Source organism: Ambystoma mexicanum, chromosome 6q (assembly GCF_040938575.1).
Source record: "Ambystoma mexicanum isolate Mex_15411 chromosome 6q, UKY_AmexF1_1, whole genome shotgun sequence".
NCBI classification, from domain to species: Eukaryota; Metazoa; Chordata; class Amphibia; order Caudata; family Ambystomatidae; genus Ambystoma; species Ambystoma mexicanum.
In genome coordinates, this window is record NC_090937.1 from 129,591,168 (window position 1) to 129,612,386 (window position 21,219).

A 21,219-nucleotide genomic window follows, 5' to 3' on the forward strand; every position below is an offset into this window, starting at 1 on the left:
CCTCTCGCCCTGGCTCTTCAATATCTACCTAGCCTCCCTCGCCCATTTGTTATCCACCTTCTCTCCTAATGTTCACTGTTATGCTGATGACACACAGCTCTCTTACAGGTTTCCCTCCTCTATCCCCCCTTCTTCCTCTCTCATTCCTGATTGCCTGTCGGCTACTCAGGCATGGCACACTACTAATGGTCTCTGCCTTAATGCCAGTAAGACAGAGATCCTTTTCACCGGGACCCCTGCTCCCTCTTTTCCTTCCACACTCTGGCCACCCTCCTTGAGCCCCCTCCCCTCACCCTCCTGCAAAGCTAAAGACCTTTGGCGTCATCTTCAACTCCTCTCTCTCCTTCTCTCCTCACATCACAGACTTTGCCCACTTTCAGCTGCACCTCCTCAGAGGCATTCTCATCTTTCTCGGCCTCCCCCAGAAACTCAATGTCTCCAGAGCTCTGGTTCTCTCCAGGTTGGACTACTGCAACAGCCTCTTCCTCACTCTACCAAACTCCTGCATTCGCCCCCTTCAACTAATTCAGAATAGTACTGTGAGACGTATCCTTGGACACTAGCCCAGGGGCTGCATCCTTCCAATCCTTAAATCTCTACACTGGCTCCTGGTTACTGCGAGGATCAATTTCAAGACCCTCTGCATCATCCACAAGGCTTTCCTGGGCCCGGGACCCCCTACATCCAACTCTCTCTCCTTAAATTCCTCCCTACTAGAGCCCTTCTCTCATCTAGCTCTAACTCTCTGCAAATCAGATGTTTTCCAAGCAAAGAGTGGGGGGTAGGAGACTCCCCTCTGCTGGAGCCTCCCTCTGGAATGGCATCCCTGCCCCTCTCAGACCTGGGCCGGATCTCTTTAAGTTACAGAAGCTCTTCAAGACCTTCCTTTTCTCTTATTCCTTCCCCCAACCCCTTCCATGTTAAGTCCTCTTCTGCCACATCCTGGCAACCTGGATCCCTCAGAGTCATATAGGGCACCAGGCACCCCTGTGTCCAGTCTACACCTGCAATTGCCCTCCCCTGACCCTCCCTCCCATGACTTAACCTGCACTTGCCCTCACTGGCCCCTCGCTACACTTGACTGGCTGGCTTGCACCCCTTGGAGCTATATCAGCCCCTTTAACTTGCACTTAGTTCTAGACCCCTTCACACTCTGCTTCCCCCGGCCCTGACCACCTTGCTTCGCCTGTCACTCCCCTTCTAATGTGTCCTTCAGCCCAGTTCCTGCATGACCCCACCTGCCCTCCCCCTTGCACTTCTCATTACAGCACTTGCACAATCTGAATGTCACAAGGCCTATTAGGATCGTTACTTTCTCCTATCTGTTCCCCCTTCCCACCCTGCCCCCTCCTTCCTTGCTGCGCCTCAAAACACTTGTGTATAGTCGAATTACAAATGACCAATACATAAAATAAATAATACTCCAATGAATCATCACCATCGCGATTCATATGGCTGATGGGAGTTGTAGTCCAAAACATCGGGAGAGCCAGATGTTTCGGCCTCCTTATGTAAGGCAATAGACCAATGGGATGAACAATGTAGTCTCCTTAACAATTTCCAAACTTGTTTAAGGAAAAAAAAAGATTTGCCTTCTGTGAATTCTGTGGTTATTGCAAGGGCAGTGGGATCAGATATGCACAATAAGAACACGTGGCTATATGGTGCATTTCTTGATTTCAGAAATGCATTTGCTTGGGTACAAAGAGAGTAACTTTGGCTCAAGCTCAATAATTGGGGCAACTCGCTGGTTTGCAAAGGAATGACTGGCAAATTATAAACAGAGACCTGGGAAGCAGTATGCTTCAGTAAGATGGCATTGTTATCAGGTATGGATACTTTGTAAAGTCGGAAACAGGTCAGTATGTAAAGCCTGAAACCGTTCAGTATGTTGGTCTGACTCCAAATAAACTTTTATATTTCTAATATGCTTAAAGGCCAGAGCAGGTTTATGATTTATCCACAAATCGGGTGGCCAACTATTATACTGAAGATACAGGGCCTCATTACAACTCAGGCGTTAAGGGTTAACGCCACCGTTAACCCTTAACGCCTGATTCCGATTTTAACGCCTGCTTTTAGCAGGCGTTAAAATCCATGGTGCTAACCCGCCATGGTGCTAATTACGCTGCCGTAATTTAGGCGGCGTAATTAGCGCCTTCCCCACTCCCATTATGCCCTATGGGGCAAAAATGGGAATGGGGAAGGGAAAATGGGAAATGGGGATTTACCGCCCCACTCACCTTGGAATGGGGCGGTAAATCCGCCATCCACCATGGTGTAAACGTAGTTTTAGTGGTAAAGTTGGTGCAACTAGCACCAAGGTCGTAATGACCTCCACAGTACTTAGCGACCACTCTGTCACTGGGGTAAAATACACTCTGCTCTGTCTACATCTGTACTTTAATCTAAATTCACTGATTATTGATATGACCAAAATAAAGGTCATGATTTGGGGAGTGGAAATCATGATTTTTGCCTAGAAAATAGATTGGTTTGCATTGTTTTGAATTACACCAATTTAATGCTCACTTTTGAATTAAAGGTTTAATAGAACAAGCTTGTTACCGGCAAACGAGAACAACAATTGGGTCATTTATTCGGAGTTAAGGACCATTGAAAATAAAAATGGAGATCCAACTGCATCCAACCGTGGAAGGTAATTGTGGAAGATATGCACCTGATGATTGCGCTTCGTGCTGTCGTTTAGCTTCATAATTCAAGAACAGATTGGAATAAGCTGGAGGGTCCTATTTGAAGAATTTTGTGTGTGTCAAAAACAATAAATCATGGAATTGTTAAGTCAATCTTCCAATTAAATGTGACTGCAATCAAATCTGACTTTTCTTTGGAAAACAATTACGAGAGATAAACCTTTGTTGTAACCAATTAGGGAAGTTCCTCTCACCTAGGGAAACCTATAACTACCTCCTCTTTAATGTCTAAGTCTCAATGTTATCGGAATAATGTGACTTCGAGGGCTCTCTACATTTATTTCCTATTACCCCCATGGAACGAAAGAGCACATGTAGCTATAGTCTAAAAGAGAAAACTATTAGTGACAATTTGGTAAGATAGTTGCCCTCATGTAAAACTTTCATTAAATATTGTACTGGAATTACAGAATGTAGACATCAGAATATTGACATGCCAGCTCTGGATCCGTGACATTGAGAGGGCTTGGAGACCAGTCCCTTATACTGAGCACAGGTCTAGGCTTTGTAATCAAGCTATAGAATCAATTTATTTTATTTTATGTATTTATTTTTTACATTTGTAAAGCACCTAAACCCAAGGGCCTCATGGCAGTGTTAAGGAAACCAGTTACACACTTAGACATAAGACTGAGAGCGGAGAGAGTCAGGCAGGAAGCTAACCACACGTGCAAGGACATTTCACTGGATGTAGTCAGCCACCAACCAATGTCACATAGGCAAATAAAACAAGTTATTAAGGCCTTACGGAACAGCCAGTAAGATTCCTCTGCCCTTAGGGACGTGGTAGATAATTTTAATGTTTTACTGCAGTTGCAGGGAAGTTGGAGCCCCCTCCTCTAACTTTTTTGAAAGTTGGAGGAACAAAGCGGTGGTCATGGATGGCCCTCGCTGGTCTGGGGGAAGTAGATCTCACAATTGTCTGCGGCAGGTATTCTGGGGCATTGTTAGTAACCCATTTGTGCGTGATGGAGAGTGTCTTGAATATCATTCTTTCTCGGATTGGGAGACCATGGGCCTCCTTTCTGGCTGCTGAGATGTGATCTTTTCTCTGAATGTTGAGTGCTGTTTGAAGGGCATTGTTTTGGATTACCTGCATTTTGTTGATGTTTTGTTTTTATGTTCCAGCAAAGAGAATGTTGCAGTAGTCCAGTATCGCTTCTGTGATTGCTCTGGCAATGATGAGGCAGCTGCTCAGTGTAAGGAATTGTCTGACTGCATTAACCAGTTTTTCTGTGTATGTTGCTAAGGAAGCAATCACAACCACCTGTCTGGAGAGGGATAGCAAGATATACAGGTAGACGGCCAGCATTTCTACAGATGCTGAAACTGGGATGTTTATGCCATCTATTGTGGAGGTTGAAAATTGTGCATTGAGTTTTTTCAGCATGGCTGGTGACCCCACCAGTAGGATCTTCATCTTGTCATCCTTGAGGCATAGGTAGTTCATAGCCATCCAGGCTTGAATAGTGGTGTATATTCTGTTGATGGTAAGGGAGTCTGTCTCATAGATGCCTGACAGCAGGAGGAGAATTTGGGTGACATTGGCATAGTTGGTGAAGGCTATGCCGATGGAGTCCAAGAGCTCGAATAGGGGTTTAGTAAAAATGTTACAGAGGGAAGTGGAGAAACATGAACTTTGGGGAACTCCACACAGAATGGGAATGTGAATGGCACTGCCAGTGTCTGAGAAAATTATCATAGATCTGCCTTCCAAAAAAGAGGCTATCCAAGTCATGGCTTCGCAAGAGAAGTTGGCGGAGGCCATGAAATTGTTTTGTGGTCCACCAAGTCAAAAGAGAGGTCCAGGAGGAGTAGGAATGCATGCCTTTGTCTATGAAGGCATCAAGCTGTTTTTTAAGGTCCAGTAATGCTGATTCCATCCCATGACCTGGCCAGAAACCTGAATGGTGCACCTTCATGATGTGGTTGGATTCTAGGATGATTTGTATTTGCTCATAGGCTGCCCTGTCCGGGATCTTTAGCAGGAACAGGACTGTTGTGATGGGACGGTAGTTGTTGGGAGCTTATGGGTCAAGCAAGGTTTATTTTTAGTTGGGAAAGTACCCATGATTGTTTTAGGCTGTCTGGGACTTGGCTCATTTAGAAGGAGGCATTGATAAATCTTGTGATAAATGGGTCTAGGGATACCGAGCAGTTTTTGATGATGTTAGCACAGCAGATATCCCCTTCACGTTTAGAATGTTTGAGCTTCCTAAGTATGTTGCCCGTTTCTGCTTTGGACACTTCTCTGAAGTGGAAGGAGGGTATGTGTTGGTGATCCGTGGAGAGGTGTGAATTAGCGGTGGAAATTAAGGATTGTTTATTTTCTATTTTCTGTTGTAGAGAGGTAATTTTGTCTCACTTAACCTTCTGGATTTTATGCACCACGCCTCGTCTTTAGAAAAATTGCTAGGTGAGCAATACAGTAATTCTAACTCTTTGAGATCACTTTTTGTTCAACCTTGCAAAGTTAATACATTTTAGAATCTGGCAAGGAGAGTGTGGCGGTTCCCCAGTCCATGGGAGGCTCAGAACTCTGGGAATTACCAGACAGTAATCATGCTACCCTGAGCCTCCTCAGGGCTGGTGGCTACTATCTTCCCTTTGCCGGGGAATGAGGTAAGTGCTTCTAACCCCCTCTCATCCTTCCACCTTACCTCACTTCCTTCCCTCCTGCTCACCTGCTTTTTGGGAGCAGACATGCTGAAAACACTTCTGTCTAAAGTGTGTCTGCCCCCAATCTGCGACAGGCTGGCGTGGAAAGGAATAAGGGAACACGTGTATTCACTTCTCTCCTTTCCATGGCGGCCATTTTCTTTGTTAACTTTTTTTCCGTATTTTTGAATGGCCGCTATGGAAACGGAGAAGGGACTATGTGTAGTCCCATGCTATGTGTAGTCCCTTCTCTCTTTCAATGGTGGCCATTTTATTTGTTTACTTCTTTTTGTTTTCAATGGCCGCCATGGAAAGGGAAAACAGACTTTGTTGTACTAAAAAGTGTTTTTAGTACCACAGTCTTACGTTCGGGCCTGTAACTATGGGCCCCATGGCATTACGTGAAGTGGTAATGCCCCCCCGCTCAGGGCTTATTGCTTCAGTAATGTACTAGGGTTTAAGGAAGATTCAGGAAACAGCATCTGAGCAAGATTGTCAAGTATATGTAAAATCTGCACTGATGAACTGTACTTATTTTGTACTGGTGGAATTCAGTGAAAAAGTGTTGAATAACTTCCTGTTTAATATTGTAATTGATTGAACGCATTTCTGTTATTGTAAATGCTGCAATTTTAACAATGGAATACATCTTATACTACGATTTATCATGTAATCCTTAAGTACTTGAATGCAAATGAACATTACATGCTCTTTAGATAATTTTGTGACTTGGAAATAGGGCTTTCCTCAGTTAGCATTGGGATTTTTGGTAAATTGGTAGATTGTCATAATCTTAAAACGAAATGACATGTAAAGAGTTTAATTCAGGATTCTCTAAACAGTGACCCCATGACCGAAAGGTTTTAATGTTGAAGGGCTTTAGACAGATCTATGTCTGAAGGCTGTTGTTTAATATGCCAATGGCACATCAGGCCGCACGCAATAGTTCAGTTTTCTTCCTGGGGGTTCAGGATGGTGCACTTTCTTATCACCGACTCCATCATCATCTTAACCCCTGCCACCTTTACTCTATCTAGGGTGGAGGGTGGGAGATACAGGAATACCCCCATATTCATGCTGTTGGCATTCTAATAACAGTATTTTGATGGAAAGCCTTGTGGGCGTGTCCTGAAATAAATATTTACCTCTTTGGAAGGCACCCTTGAGCCCTTCTTCTTGTTCCACCATGTTTCCACCATAGCTATGAAGCAGGACAGCACCACGCCCGCCGCCAGAATGCAGAAGACTCCGGCGAAGCTCTTTATGTCCAGGGCACTGCTTTTCTGCTTAGTATCTACTGAAGAATACAGGTCACAGTTGCCATTTCTCGGCCACCATTTATGCTTCAGGACATCCATGTCTCCACTTTGCTGGAGCTCAAGAATTCTGTGGATGAGAAAAAAAAATAGTTACATTATTAGAATAAGTGTCTACTCCCAAATGTAAAGTTAACAGGGACAGTCAGCATTGTTATGAACCCAATGTTAGGGGAGGGCAGTCATCACAGTGTGTTTGTTCTGTCAACAAACGATGGTTGACATACTAGTATGAATTCGAAACACAAAGAAGAAAAACATCTGGCACATCTGGCTTTGTGGAATAACCAAGAAGAGCCCACTGAAAACCTGGCTTTCGTGAATAATGAACATCCTCTGGCCACAAAGAGCGCAGTGAACATGGCAGTGCTGCTTCCAGGCTCCACTGTTTTGTATGGGGATATGGAGCCCTCTCTCAGATAACCAGTTTTGTTGCACAAGAAGATTTTTGAGGTACACCTAGTAAATAGAACTTCTAAAAAGAAGATATGGAAGGGCCATTGGGGCTTTAAACACATTTTTCTAGTGTACCCGGTGGGATCACTAATATAAATCTGGAGGAGAAGTTTTCCATACACATTGATATAGAGACTTCCTAAATTAAATCAATTTCTAGGGTGCTTCAGGACTTCTCAGAATTACCCTTCCACAGGCGCACCCCTACAGGGACATTGGCATGGCCACACGGATTGATGCTCCAAATGGCCACTGTGGTCTTCCATGACAGCTCTTGCACTAACCTGCTCAAACTCTATGTTTCAACACATAATATGCATTCCAGCTAATCCTCCCACACATGGCAATTGAACATCCCTCTGACAGCCATTAAGCATCACAATGCTACACCTCTGTATCCAATTTATATATCAAAATCCCGATGAATGCTTCCTGGAACCATGAACACACAAATCTAGCCTTTGGACATTGGTTCTCTATTAGTCTTGGCTTAAGCCACCTAGAAATAGATCCCCACCGTACCCAGGTATGTTATAACTGCACAACACCACACAATATCAAAGCTATCTTGTATATTTCCTCTTTCTTCACAAACCAAACCCAACTCCCATTTGTTTAATATCTACCAGTGGATCAAAAGACCATCCAAATGGCAGTGGAGTGTGGCAGCAAACCCACTAACATTACAGTTTATAACTGTGCCGGATGGCCACGTGTTTCAAGCCATAAACAGTGGACATTTTGTGGGACTGGTTTGTATAAATGACTATAAAGCTGTAAGCAAAAGAAATCTTAGGAACATCAATGGGTGTCAAAAGCTGATTTATCGTCAGACATAAAAAAAAAAAAAAAATATATATATATATATATATATATATATATATATATATATATATATATATATATATATATATATATGCTTTTCAACTATCAAAGAGCCCTTATAAACATTAAAGCAGGGGACATGGTAATATTGGTGAATCACAACAGGATTTTTAAAATATAATTCATACGTATTGACAATTGACAGTTTTGATCTTTTCATAAGGCTTCAAGTAGGCACCACTGGAGTGTTAGACCCCGAAAATGTTTCCTTCATACTGTAGCTAGACAATGGATGAGTATATTGTACTTGAGAGCAACCTTTGGAGATAATTAAACAGTTGGTTTAATAAACACATATTCCCACTATCACAGCTCCAAAATATCCTGAGAAGCACGCTTGAGACGCACCCAATAGAGCCACTTATGGCAAGGCCTATTGTTTTGACACTAAGTGCCAGATTCATAGAAATGTGCGCAGAAGTCCTGCAAGGGATGCTCGTAGAGAGGGTTACTGCGCAAGCCAGCGTGCAGAATAAAAAATGAATGCCCTGCGTATTCATGGAATTCACTGCACAAAGTAAACGCATTCGCGAGCCATGCCAAAACCCTCCACACGCCCCCACGCAAAGTATAAACAGCCAGAACAGCTACCTTTGCGTGCTCCCTGGGCGCGAATGCATGCACCCTTCAGACAGTGCATGGGGCCCTCCGCAAGCAGGATTGCATCTCAGGGACCCTGCGCAGGTTCCCCATAACTGTTGCTGTCACCCCGACAACATGCGTATGAAAAATCGTAACTCAGTAATTTCAGTAACTCTGAAACTCTGCATGCAAACCCCTGTAAACCGTTTGTGCAGCCCGCTAAACACTTTACAATCACACATAGGTTAGATCGGAACCCCCGGTTGTGTACACGCACCTCTATATCTGACATGCAAACCCATCTTCACGCTGCGATTCCTCCACACACGTGTACTTACGCCTGCTTTCAGGTGGCGTAGAGATCAAGGGATTTGCGTGACCATTACTATGCCAAGAGCCTCTGCGGGTGTTCTATGAATACGTGCTGTTTGGTGCAATTGGTGTGCAAGGGATTTCCTGCAGGCCATCCCTCAGAACGCCCACTTTTTTGCATGCTCGCCCTCATTTTTTGTGTTCTGCCACCTTCTATTATTGATTGCAATATTTGTTTGTGCAATATAATCAACCATTTACTTTTTAAGTATGGCCCAAATATTTTTTGGGGATGATTGGCCAAGAATAACTGAAAGCACCCATCACATGCCATAGTCGCAAGGAATAACATCATTTCCACGATAGAACTTATTTTCTAGATGAGCAAGTTTATGAGATTTAAGATCAGGGCTACATAAAATCAGGGCTACATAAAGTCATAATGTGCTATGCGATGAATGCCAATGTTACAGTTATACATACTGTAAAATTAATACTTACACAATTAAACCTGATGTTCTGATTCAAGTATGGCATGAGCAGGTGAGCAGAAGTTTCTGAGGTCACAGAATGTCATCATCAGCTGAAACTGCACATTATACCCAGTTCGATCCCTCCTAGATGACCAAGGCTGATAAGGGAACTGGTGAACTCAGTACTGTAATCATGCCAGCTGTCAAATGGTTTCCCTTTCTGAATAATCATGCCAGCTCATGATCAATTTGCTTTTTTAAAATTTTGTGCAACTCTGTCTCTCTGTCTTGAAATAACAAGATGTATGTGTGTACATACATTCCTCTGTGTAATAGCATACAATATTCCCAGATCATCCAAGTACTCTGCTTCATGTAGAGTACACCAGTCACCGACTTCTCGTCCACGCCGAAGACCCATTGTGGGAATTGTACTCTTGCATTTATAGAGTGAAATATGGGGTAGTGTTTGTTGCTGGACAAGCCTCTCCAAAAAGGAGTGGGGCGCAATGGTATGTGTATCAACTGGCTGAGGCAGCAGATTGTCATCAGCAGTGCAAATGCATACATTGTCCATTTTCGAACCCAGAAACGTGAGCTTTGCATATACGTGAATGGGCAAAGTCTGGTACTGTTGTCAGCCCACAAAGGTCGAAATGCATAAATGGCAATACAAGCTGTTAAATTGTATTTTTAACTTTAGTGTTACTTATGTGAAAATCAGCCAATCGGCTGTGAGACATGCAGAAAGAACATGAATACCTTTAGTGAGTAGGCTGTTTTTTTTTCTCCATTGCTGCGTATCTCTAAATTAGATATTCATTTCAGGCCATTTCACAATGCTAGCTAATTTGTGCAACTCCACCAGTCCGTGTTTCCAGATGCTGCTACTGCCCCTCCCACATTATTGTGGCTCCACCCCCAACCTTCCCCCTGCTGCGGCAGCTCTAGTGTAGCCAGCTGCTGAGGGATTGGAAAGTGTGCCTACATCAATACTGCACTTTGCTGCTAATTGGCTCATTCGGTCAAGCCCCAAACTTGATAGTGTCACGGACTGGCACGGCAGCAGAGCGGCATTTGGTCTTGCCAAAGCACGCAGGTAGAGGGCCATTTCTAAAGCAACAAACTGGTGTCCTGAGTATTCACAGATATCCTGGCATATTCGCAGCTATTTGGCAGGTTCCCCCGTTTGCATTCAAGATAATAATAAAAGACAGAAAAGTAGAACATTACTGCACACTTTATTGCTTCCCTGTATTGAACCCCTAATTTCCTATCTTTCGTTTTATTTTTAAAATCAGCCAATATATTTAAAAACAATATTGCACATTTCGCCAGGGGGTAACGGCCCGCCAGACCGAGCCGAGGCAGAGGGATGTGGCCCGTTACCATCCATGTAAGCCCCACAGGTCCAGCTTCATGCTTCATAGCCTCATAGCTATTTGCACCGCAGACTTTGTCCGGGGTGCAAATAGTTTTTATTTTTCCTCGGGAGATGGGATCCACGCTATCCCGAGAAATACATTTTTTTTTAAATGTGCCCACTGCCACAGGAAAAGGGACTAGGGCCTGATTCATGGAATTATTAGTGCAGCAGAGAGTGGTGCAGAGTGTATTTTTGCAGTGCAAAGCGACATTGTACTAGTGCAAAATGGGTGCAAAGTCACTTTGATGTGATATGATATGGCATTTATAAGGCACCTATACACAAGTGTTGCACTACAAAATACACTTTGCACTGCTCTGTGAATCAGGGTGTTTGTTGGCAGTGCAAAACCTCTTTTGCACCAGTGCAAAGTAACTTTGCACCGCACTAAAAGTTGCATGAATTGGGCCCCTAGTCCCTTTTCTATTTTTACCATGACTATAGGGGCGGCCGCAGGCGGGAGGAGGACCACCGGGACCGGAGCACAAATCTCCACAATCAAGATGGCACCAAACGGGGAATGGCATCGGGTGGCTGGTAAGAGCGGGTGGTACACTTTGTATTCTCGCCTGCTCTTCCAGCCACCTGATGAGCACCCTTAACCAGGAGCGAATTATGATTTAATTGTAGGCCATTTAAGGTCATGACAGTTTGCCTTAAAAAAATACAATTTGAGCACTAGTGGAGAGGTTCTTAATCAGCACACGAGGATGACTCCCTTTTCCAAGCCCCTTTACACTATCGATGCTCTCTTTATAACAGTCGTACTGGCATATTTGAGCCTAAACAAAGCACCGTATGCCACTGTGCCCCAGTGCCATTTTGGGTATAGCACCGGACCCCTCCAGTGCAGTATAATAGATAATGTCACATGTTGGGTACAGTTGAGCATGGACAGTGTGGTTTGCTTCTTGTGGCACAATCTGGATAGAGTGAAGAGGTGCAGTTAGTTTTCTTCTAGGGCATTGTTGATGGGGAAAATAAAGAAATGTGTGTGCGGTGGCTTGCTAATTCATTTTATTTTATTTTATTGGGCATTTGTAAGGTGCTTATATATCAAGACATTGCGTTTCAAAGCACCCACAGGGCAAAGGGAAGGGAACAAGGGAATAGCAAGACAGGGGTTTGATAACAGCGATGAGCAAAAATACAATAGCCGTCCTTCTAGGCCTTGTGAATGTTCGGAGCGTGCAAGTGCAGAAAGAGAGAGAGGGAAGAGGGGAGGTGGTAAGTGCTACAGGTTTCAACGAGGGGGGAAGTGCCAGAGAGCCAGTTGCAAAGGCAAGAGGTAAGTGCCAGGCAGTGACCACTTGTCGGAAGAGGGATCACCAGCCAATACATTAAGTGCCATCCTGTGAGACATCACAGGCCAGTTGGTGCCCGAAGGCAAGTGCAGGGGGAGGGCGGATGCTGCGGGCGATTGGACAGAGGCCAGTAACCAGAAGAACACATAAGGGCACAGGCCACCAATCACAGCAACTGCGGGAGTTTTGCACAGGAGGGAGAGAGGGAAGCAGGAGGAGAAGAGAAAAGTCTTGAGGTGCTTACAGACCTTGAGGAGATCCTGCTCAAGACAGCGAGAAAGGGGGAGGCTGATCCAGTTGCTTAAGAAAGATGCAATTTGAAATACAATCCCGTTTTTGTGCATATCCGTCCTCAGTCTCCCATCCAGCCTAAATACACTGTAAATGTGTTATGCTCAAACCAAGCAGCACTCTCTCTAGTTACAAAGTAAAATGTTGCTGTAAAGCATTGAGTTTAAAATACATTTACGCAGATACATGTGTGTGTATTTTTGGGTTAGAAATGTACAGGTACCTCTATCTGTAAAATGTAAGCAAGAAATACAGGCTCTGCCCAAATATGATGTATCAAGGAATGTGAGATACATGTTAGCAAAAGGTTTTTACTGCAAATGTAAGATAATGCAAACTTGTTTTGTGATGATCATTGTTCATATTCAATTAATAAAGATATTTATATTTTATATTTAGAGGTCAATATATTAAGCATTAAGTATTTGGGATGTGCATGAATTAATACACCCTTGTTCTTGGTGTTGTTTGTTGTTGTGAGTTTGTGAGAAGAAATACCCAGCATGTTCCCTGCATTTTCTAGGTCCCTCTCTCATGTGACAGAGGCTCTGCCCAAATGTCATGGGCAATGGGTCACCTAAATCTTTTTCCAGCTTTCTTCAGAAGGATCCTCTGTGGCAAGGGTCTGCAACTTTTGCTTCGCCAGATGTTTTGCAGTACAACTCCATGATCCTTTACCATTGACTGCACTGGTTAGGGCTGATGGGAGTTGTAGTCCAAAAAATTGGATGAGCCAAAGATTGCAGACCTCCGCTCTGTCGCTCAGGACTAAATGTAACACTGCAGTTTTAGAAGCATGAAAAGCTTAACTTCAGCAAGTAATTTTTGTAGTATTAGTTTATGACTTATAGGTGGGAAGTCTATGACCGGTGTGGCATTTAACAAGCTCTTTGTAGCTCTCTTCAGGTATTACCTACATGAAGGGAGCATGAAGTCTGGGCATTTGTGGTTCTGTTTCTTAAATGTCAGGCCCACTCCTTAACAAGTACTCCTCATTATATTTTGATGTGCTCCTGTGTCATTCATAAACCTTTTTTCAGGTTGCAATGGGAGCATTTAGTGGGCTATTGCCTTAGGCCCTGCACTTTCATCTTCTATTATTATTCTGCAGCCAGAAGTGGGCAAACCGGTACACGGCTTGCGTGCCAACTTTAGTGCTGAGCTTTAAAACCTCGTATGTCTTCCCATTATCATGTATGATACGTTGATGGGTTAGTATTATGCAAACATCTCATTAGCAACTTGGTTTGACACATCTCTTTCTCTCTCACACAATCTAGGGTCAGATGTGGTGTGACCTATGTCCAGTGTGATGACATAAGGCGTACTCGTATTGTAATATTTACCTGATTTCAGGGTGCAGTGCCTTTAATAAAAATAATAAAAACACTGTCTCTCCTTAAGATGTGGAATTCGAGTTACGCTGGCATGCATACTTGTTTACAGTTGTGAGTAAGTAGCCATCTCTGAGTAACTCCAGCTATACATCCTAAGGCGAGATGGTGATTTTTAAAATCAAATGCACTGCACTCTGAATTAGGGTAATATTATAATATATGGAGAAGAGGCTTGTGAAGCGTCAAAAAGTAACACGGTGGTGGCAGCCTTAGGCCAGTGTCTACTAGTCTAGTTAGTGACTGAGGGCCCGATTCATGGAATATTTGCCCGGTTCAAGGTGACGTAGCACTGCTGAAAAGTGACCTTGCACTGCTGAGACAAACCCTGATTCATGGAAGCGTGCAAAGTGTATTTTTGCAGTGCAAAGTCAGCGCATGGTAATTTTTGAAGTACAAAATTACTTTTCCCGGACTTTGCACTGCAAAAATACACTTTGCACATTTCCATGAATCAGGGTTTGTGTCGGCAGTGCAAAGGTCACTTTTCAGCAGTGCAAATTCACTTTGAACCGGGCAAATATTCCATGCATCGGGCCCTTAGTGTAGAACTTTGCCTGCTCTTCGAATCTGTGGCTAATTGTTAACTCTAAGGACCTGATTCACAGAGCGTTTTCCTATGGGATTGCGCCATTTAAAACACATCTGTGAATCAGGCCCTAAACCTCTTAACCCTAACCCCCACCCAACACTAGAAAAGCAACCCCCGCCTGCCCCCCTTTCTCGAGACCCAGACAACAAACATGAAGCCACTCGAGCGTTTGCTAAAATCCATAACTCGATCACTCCCCATCGACACGTCACCGAGAGCCTAGACGCGCCCGCGCGTGGGCGCTGAGCTGTGGCTTGTTAAACACAAGCAAGTAACGCATCTCAAATGCATCCCACACACATGCTGATACATGTTTTTAGCCTGTGGGCATATTTTAGCAGTGCCTGGCAAATGCCTATCTAATGCTTATGCAGGAGACTGTGCCGTTGGCTTTACCAATGCTTGCTCTTAACAGGAATTTACTCTGAGGAATTGGTGCAAGGACTCTTATTTTGCATAAAGTGGTTAAAGGCACAACTGGTTAATACATTCTTATTAGACGAGGGGCAATTAAGGTAAAAGCATATAGATAGCTCAACAAGATCCTGGGTTGTACAGTTTGGATTTGGATCGGCAGGTAGAGGGTGGAAATAGCTGTATAAATTAGCATAGCAATGGGTGGGTATACAACCAAGCAACGCCCACAGACTGTGTCCATCCACACGTCCCATCTCTCACATTTATTGACTTCCCATGACACTAGTTCCAGCTTGTAGGCAGTGCTTAGAGTGCCACCTAATGGCCAGAACTGAAAAGGGCAACACACATTAAGAGTTCCATAGACCTTTGCTGTTGCTAATCCAAAGCCAATGGGATGCACTAAGACCCAGAACTGCACCCCAACCTAAGACAAACCGACCAGAAAGTCAGGGCTGAACCCATGCAGCACTGACGCACACATACATCTGTGCCCATACACACCACAAACACCCAAGACGGAGTACTGCAGTCACCACGCTTATCAACAGGCATGTAGTGCCGGCAGACACAAATATAGCCGGCTGCATGCGGGGTCAGACTGGGGCATACAATTGCCTGGGGCACAATGAAAAAGTAGCCCACAGTTGCAAATGTAAATTCATTCCTTTTGTGAGAGTCTGTTTGAATAGTACCCATGGGGGAGTTTATTGATAAAATGTGATGCAAATTGTGCAATTTAAAGAATATTTATTCTGCAACAATAGTCAAAACGACTAGCCGCATAGTGAAGTAACTCCTTAAGAGGCCCACTTTCACCAGAAAAAAGAGCTCCATACCAGCATTTTGCGTTTTTGGTTTGGGCATTGCCCTATAGGCCAGTCCGAGCCTGGCTGCATGCAGAAAAGAAACATGGACTCGCATATCAGATGGCAAAGAGGCAATTTGTTAGTTTGAGTTTTGAAACATATAAATGAAAATGCGATTAACCATACAGAGAATACTTTTCAAGAGGTTGGTGCTTTGAATTTTCCAATCACAGCACATACATGTCAAACAGGTATTACACTCCTTTAGGGTTCCCGAACATTGAAGAAAATCGTTTTTTGCCCCTTCCTTTTTGCTGCCATCAATCTTTCTCAAAGTAGCTGTGGGAAATGTCATTTAGCCAAGGTGACTCTCTGAGAGCCACAGGCATTATCGAGAGCAGGGCTAGGTGCTCCGTCCAAATGGAGACCAGCGCACGTCTCCAGCGAGCTAATTTGCACAGTAAATCACGACCTTCATTACAATATTTGTCAGATACGTGTTTTAAATGTATGCAAATGAGCTTGACATTGAAACTTCAAGCTACAGAAGACTGATCATCGAGTTAAAGGTAAGGACATAAGGAGGACAAAGGATCAGCGTTTGTCTGCATGGCAATGTGAGAAAGTGTCCATTAGATGGCAGCCTCCTCCCACGAATTCTAGACCCAATAGCACCTCCCTGGCGCTGATTCTCAGCTGAAGTAATCATTGATCTCCCTGGCTAGGAGGGTTCTTTCTAATCACCACCGTTTCATGATTTATTTTAATCTTGAGCAATTATTCATGCGACGATAGAGTCTGTGATCTTCCCAGAAAGGTAGACATTGGACTCGAAGGCGCATTACAGTAACTATTGATGCTGAAGTGCAATCGCGTTTTTACAAGTGAGCTGGGGGATAGAGGAACCATACATATTGATGTGTAACTCATTCTCTCAGTGTTCTCCATTATGAATGATTAAACCATGACACCCATTCAGGCTAAAACCAGCTTTTAGCATTTCTTTGATGGATTCCCTAGCCATTGTGTCACCGAATTCATATAAATTGCAAGTCACCTGGAAGTCGCTGTTAGTAAGTGAATCCTATAGTGGGGGTTCGGGGGGGGGGATAAGACAGTTTGACCCTAGTAAAGTGTTCTGAAAATAAAACAGATCCTAATTGACCAAAAAAGACAGTGGCATCTTGTCCACAATGGGCAATCAGGCGATGGATGTAATACTGGGGACCAGTTTCTAAGCGCGAGGCTTGGTTTCGAACCTGTGTTGCTCTGCGTTGCCTTGCTTCCAAGACAAGCTCGTTGACCCTGGGCTATCCTCCCGGCCCTTAGCACTCAGCGCTCCCTAAGCTGATTGCTGGAGCTGAGGAAGAGCTCCTGGGCTGGATTCAACTGTCCAAAGAAAAGGCGGGTTTTCCCTTTGATAGTACAGATTCCACAGCGTGCGTGCCAAATTAGCCATGCAATGCTGGGGGTGTTTTGCTTCCCCAGCCTCTTATGGTCTTTGGGGAGGCAGGCTGGGGAACTGCATGCCTGAATGTGATTAGGGGATGCTTCTGTGTCTGCTTGCACATTGAGATGACCCGGAGCATTGTGGGTAGAGTGCTCAGGCACCTTGGCGCCTGTGCAGGAACCCGGAAGCCTTACCTTGTTCCTGATTTATGTTTGTGCTGCTCAGAAGCTGGCGGGCCTTCTAATATGGGATGAGAGGAACAGAGATTGGACTGGGGCTGAAGGGAAGCAAATAATACAATTATGAATGTTTGTATGTTTGCATGTATGTGCAAATGGCTATGTTAATGAGTGAGTGTATGGTATCTCGGTGCACCTGCAAATGAACAATTGTATCATGTCTGGGGGTGTGTGTGAATGAGTGAGTGAAAGCCGTGTGAATGTGTGTGCAAATGACCAAGTGAATGCTGTGTGAATGTGGGAGTGTATAAGTGAGTGAATGTGCCATGTGAATCTGTGTGGTATTTTATTTGTGTTTGGGCCCAAGGGCTGTTGATTTCCAGTGGACGGGGTATTTTTTACTGGGCATAATGATAAAGCAGACATGATAAGTGTTATTATGTGTATAAAGTAGCCAACATTGAAGCAGACAGTCTGGCTATGTACTATTACTGTGGTATGGTATTAGTGACAGTCCGGCCATGTACTATTACAATGGCACGTTTTAATTTTTTCCTGAGCATCAGTGATACAGTGAACAGGATGAGTGCTATTATGTGGCTAGACTGGCCTGCTTTGTCACAGCCATTCTGGCCATATACTATTACTGTGGCATGGCATTGTTTATTTGAGCATCAATGATAAAGCAAACACAATGGGGGTCATTACGCCCCTGGCGTTAAGGGTTTAACGGCACCGTAAAAGGTGTCGGCGCCGTTAAATCCTTAACGCCTGATTACGAGGTCCCTTTGCGGGACCCGACCTTAACGGCTGGTTTTAGCAGCCGTTAAAGTAGGGTGCCGCAAAGGGATCTCGGTGCTAATTACGGTACCGCGATTTGCGGTACCGTACTTAGCGCCTTCTCCAGTCCCATTGAGCCCTATGGGGCGAAAATGGGAATGGGGAAGGGCCATGGTGAAATGGGGAAATACCGCCCCGCCAACCTTGGAATGGGGCGGTATTTCCCCATTCCACCATGGCAGACTCGTTACAACACCGGCACCAACCACGGTGCTAATAGCACCATGGTATAGCGCCAGGGTTGTAATGAGGGCCAATGAGTATTACTTCATGACTAGAATGGCCTACTTTGGTGCGGCCAGTCACGCCATACACAATTATTCTGACATGGCATTTTGACTTAGGTACATTGGTAAAGCAAACATGATACATGCTACTTTGTAGCTAGATTGGCTTACTTTGGCACATCCAGTCTGGCCATATACTTTTGCTGTGGCATGGTATTTTTTGTAAATGTGCATCAATGATAAAGCAAACATAATGATTTTTACTTTTTGCTAGACTGGCCTACTTTGGTGTGCCCAATCTGGTCATATGTCTTTACTGTGGCCTGACATTTATTACTGGGCATAATGCTAAAGCAAACATTAAAAGTGTTAGTACGTGGATATACTGGACGACTTTGGTGCGGTAAGTCCGGAAATGTTTTCTTATTGTGTCATGGTATTTTTACTGGCAAAGAAAACAAAAGTGTTTATACATGGAGATACTGGCATATATTGGCATGGACATATTTTCTTATACTATCATTACTGTCATTATGCCCAAAGGATACATGAGTATGCTTTTTTATGGGAAAACCAGCATATATTGGGCAGCCAGAATGGAATTATATGGGCACAACCAACATGAAAATAGTTTTACACTGGTGTATGTTGTGGGAAAAGGCATCACGAAAATGCATTGGAAAATGCTCCTGTGCCCTGTTGGTGACTTTCAACAATTGGATTTTTTTATGAGGCACCCTACAAAACCAATGGCAAACAATGTTGCGTTTTGCCCAATTTTTCACAGTGTACTGGGACAGGCACCGTTTTAACACCTTATTTTACAAATGTTCTCATGGTGAGACACACCACTTAACTCCCGCATATTTGTGGGACAACATTATGTCCCGACAATTAAAAAACTCACCATCCGCCAATGCAAAAAGAATAAACATGGAATTATATGATATAAATGAAGGTTCTTAAATGTACATAAGTGCTCAACTTTCCACACAACACTGTAGGCCAACTTACTTTAAAAGCAAATGTTTTCTTGTAGAGAGTCAGGAAACCCTTTGCATTTTCTACTTCCTTCTCAGATAACGTTGTTCTTAGAGTGAAAGTCTTGTGCTGTCTAAAGGTAAATAATTGTTCTACTTGATGCTTCATTTTCTCCCAGTGTCACTGCATCCTTGCAGGAATAAATGCTGGCAATAGCACTGGATATGGGGGTGATGTCGCCATTAAACATCCGGGCAGTTTAATCCAAGCCTCCATTGCCTTGTTTACTCAGGGCTGGGCAGGCACTCCTTCTCTCGTTCTACCAAGCCAAGGGCTAAGTAGCGAAGGATGCCTTGTTTTCCTCCCTCCATAAACAAGCACTTTTACAAAGGACTTAACAAGTCCCTCACTATAAAGCACTGTTGTGATCACGAATAGGTGCTCGGGGGAGGTTTGGCCAATATTATGGGGCTTCGAAACTCAGCTGCACCAGTATCCAGCTCAGGCTACTGATGGCTTGCCAGTCGCCCCTTGTCAGACCCAACACTATTGCTTAAAACATTGCAGGTGTTCAAGCCATGCATGTGCCCTTGCTGTTGTCTGAAAAACCTGCATGCCTGCTGAAAACCACATAACAGATTCGAGTATGCGCATCTGTAGATGAAAATGCACATGGAAAGAGTGTGTGTGGATCCCAATATTTTTTGAGCATGACAAACATTTGAAATCATCTTTAATTCAAGGAAAAACTTTAGTTGCAGAGAAATTAAGGTGAGAGTTTAACACAAAAAGAAACCTGAAATTCATTTTACGCCACCTTAACTTTGCGCTACCTTTTGCGCAGCCTTTGATGACAATGATTACATAACAGATTACATCCCTGATGATATCACTGATGACATCACTGGTGGCATCACAAATCACATTACAACACTAACCAGTCATGACCAATGACCATGGCCATTAGCTGTGCCCACTGCATATTTTAACACATTAAGGATCCATTAGCCACAGCCTTTTGCTATGGCCAGTGATACAGTCTTCAGCTATGCCTTCTGTTTATTTAACACATTAAGGGGCCACTAGTCATGGCTGGCCATGGCCTTCAGAAGTGTCTACTGAATATTTTAAAACACTAATGAGCAACTAGACACAGTGTTTGGATATGGTCAGTGGCCAAGGTCTCCAGCGGTGTCCACTATATTTTTTACAACACTAACTGGAGAGTTGCCGTGGCCATAGGCTATCCCCACTGTATGTTATAACACATTAAGGGACCACAAGTTATGGACTTCTTCCATGGCCAGTGTCCACTGCCTTTGGCCGTGTCCACTTAACATTTTACAACACTAACCAGCCTCTAGCCATGGCCTGCAGCTCTACCCCCTGTATATTTTAACACATTAAGGGGCAGTAGTCATGGCCTTCAGCCACGGTCAGTGGCCACAACCTTCGTCCGTGCTTATTGTATATTTTCAAACACTAAAGGACCCCTAGCCATAGTCAGTGGTCACGGCATTCATCCATGCACACTGTATTAAAGGGCCACTATCTATGGCCTTTAGCCATGGCCAGTGACACGGCCTTCAGCCATGGCCAGTGAATATTGTACAACACTAACTAGCTACTTGCCATAGCCAAGGCAAAGACCACAGCTAACTACACGACCTACATTTTTATTTAGTTAACAAAAGCTTATATTAGCTAGTTCATAAATGATGTTATGTCTGATGCCATCACAGATGTAATCAGCTGTGTCATATATGATGTCATTTGTGATGCCACCAGTGATGTCATAGATGCTGTAATTAGTGATGTCATCTTTGATATCATCAATGATGTTATCAGGGATGTCATCAGTGATGTCATTATTGTGGTTAAAGGCTGCACAACGGAGGGCATGAAGTTAAGGT

The 21,219-nt window shown here is 43.9% G+C and overlaps 1 protein-coding gene across 2 annotated transcripts in view; it reads right to left on the minus strand.

The window, feature by feature from the left end:
- GRID2 (glutamate ionotropic receptor delta type subunit 2) overlaps positions 1-21,219 on the minus strand; it is a 2,892,146-nt gene that overhangs the window by 36,824 nt on the left and 2,834,103 nt on the right. For both annotated transcript variants that reach the window (XM_069630564.1, XM_069630565.1), the window contains exon 15: positions 6,518-6,758. In XM_069630564.1, the coding sequence (XP_069486665.1) occupies positions 6,518-6,758 (241 nt within the window). The remainder of the gene's footprint in view (positions 1-6,517; positions 6,759-21,219) is intronic.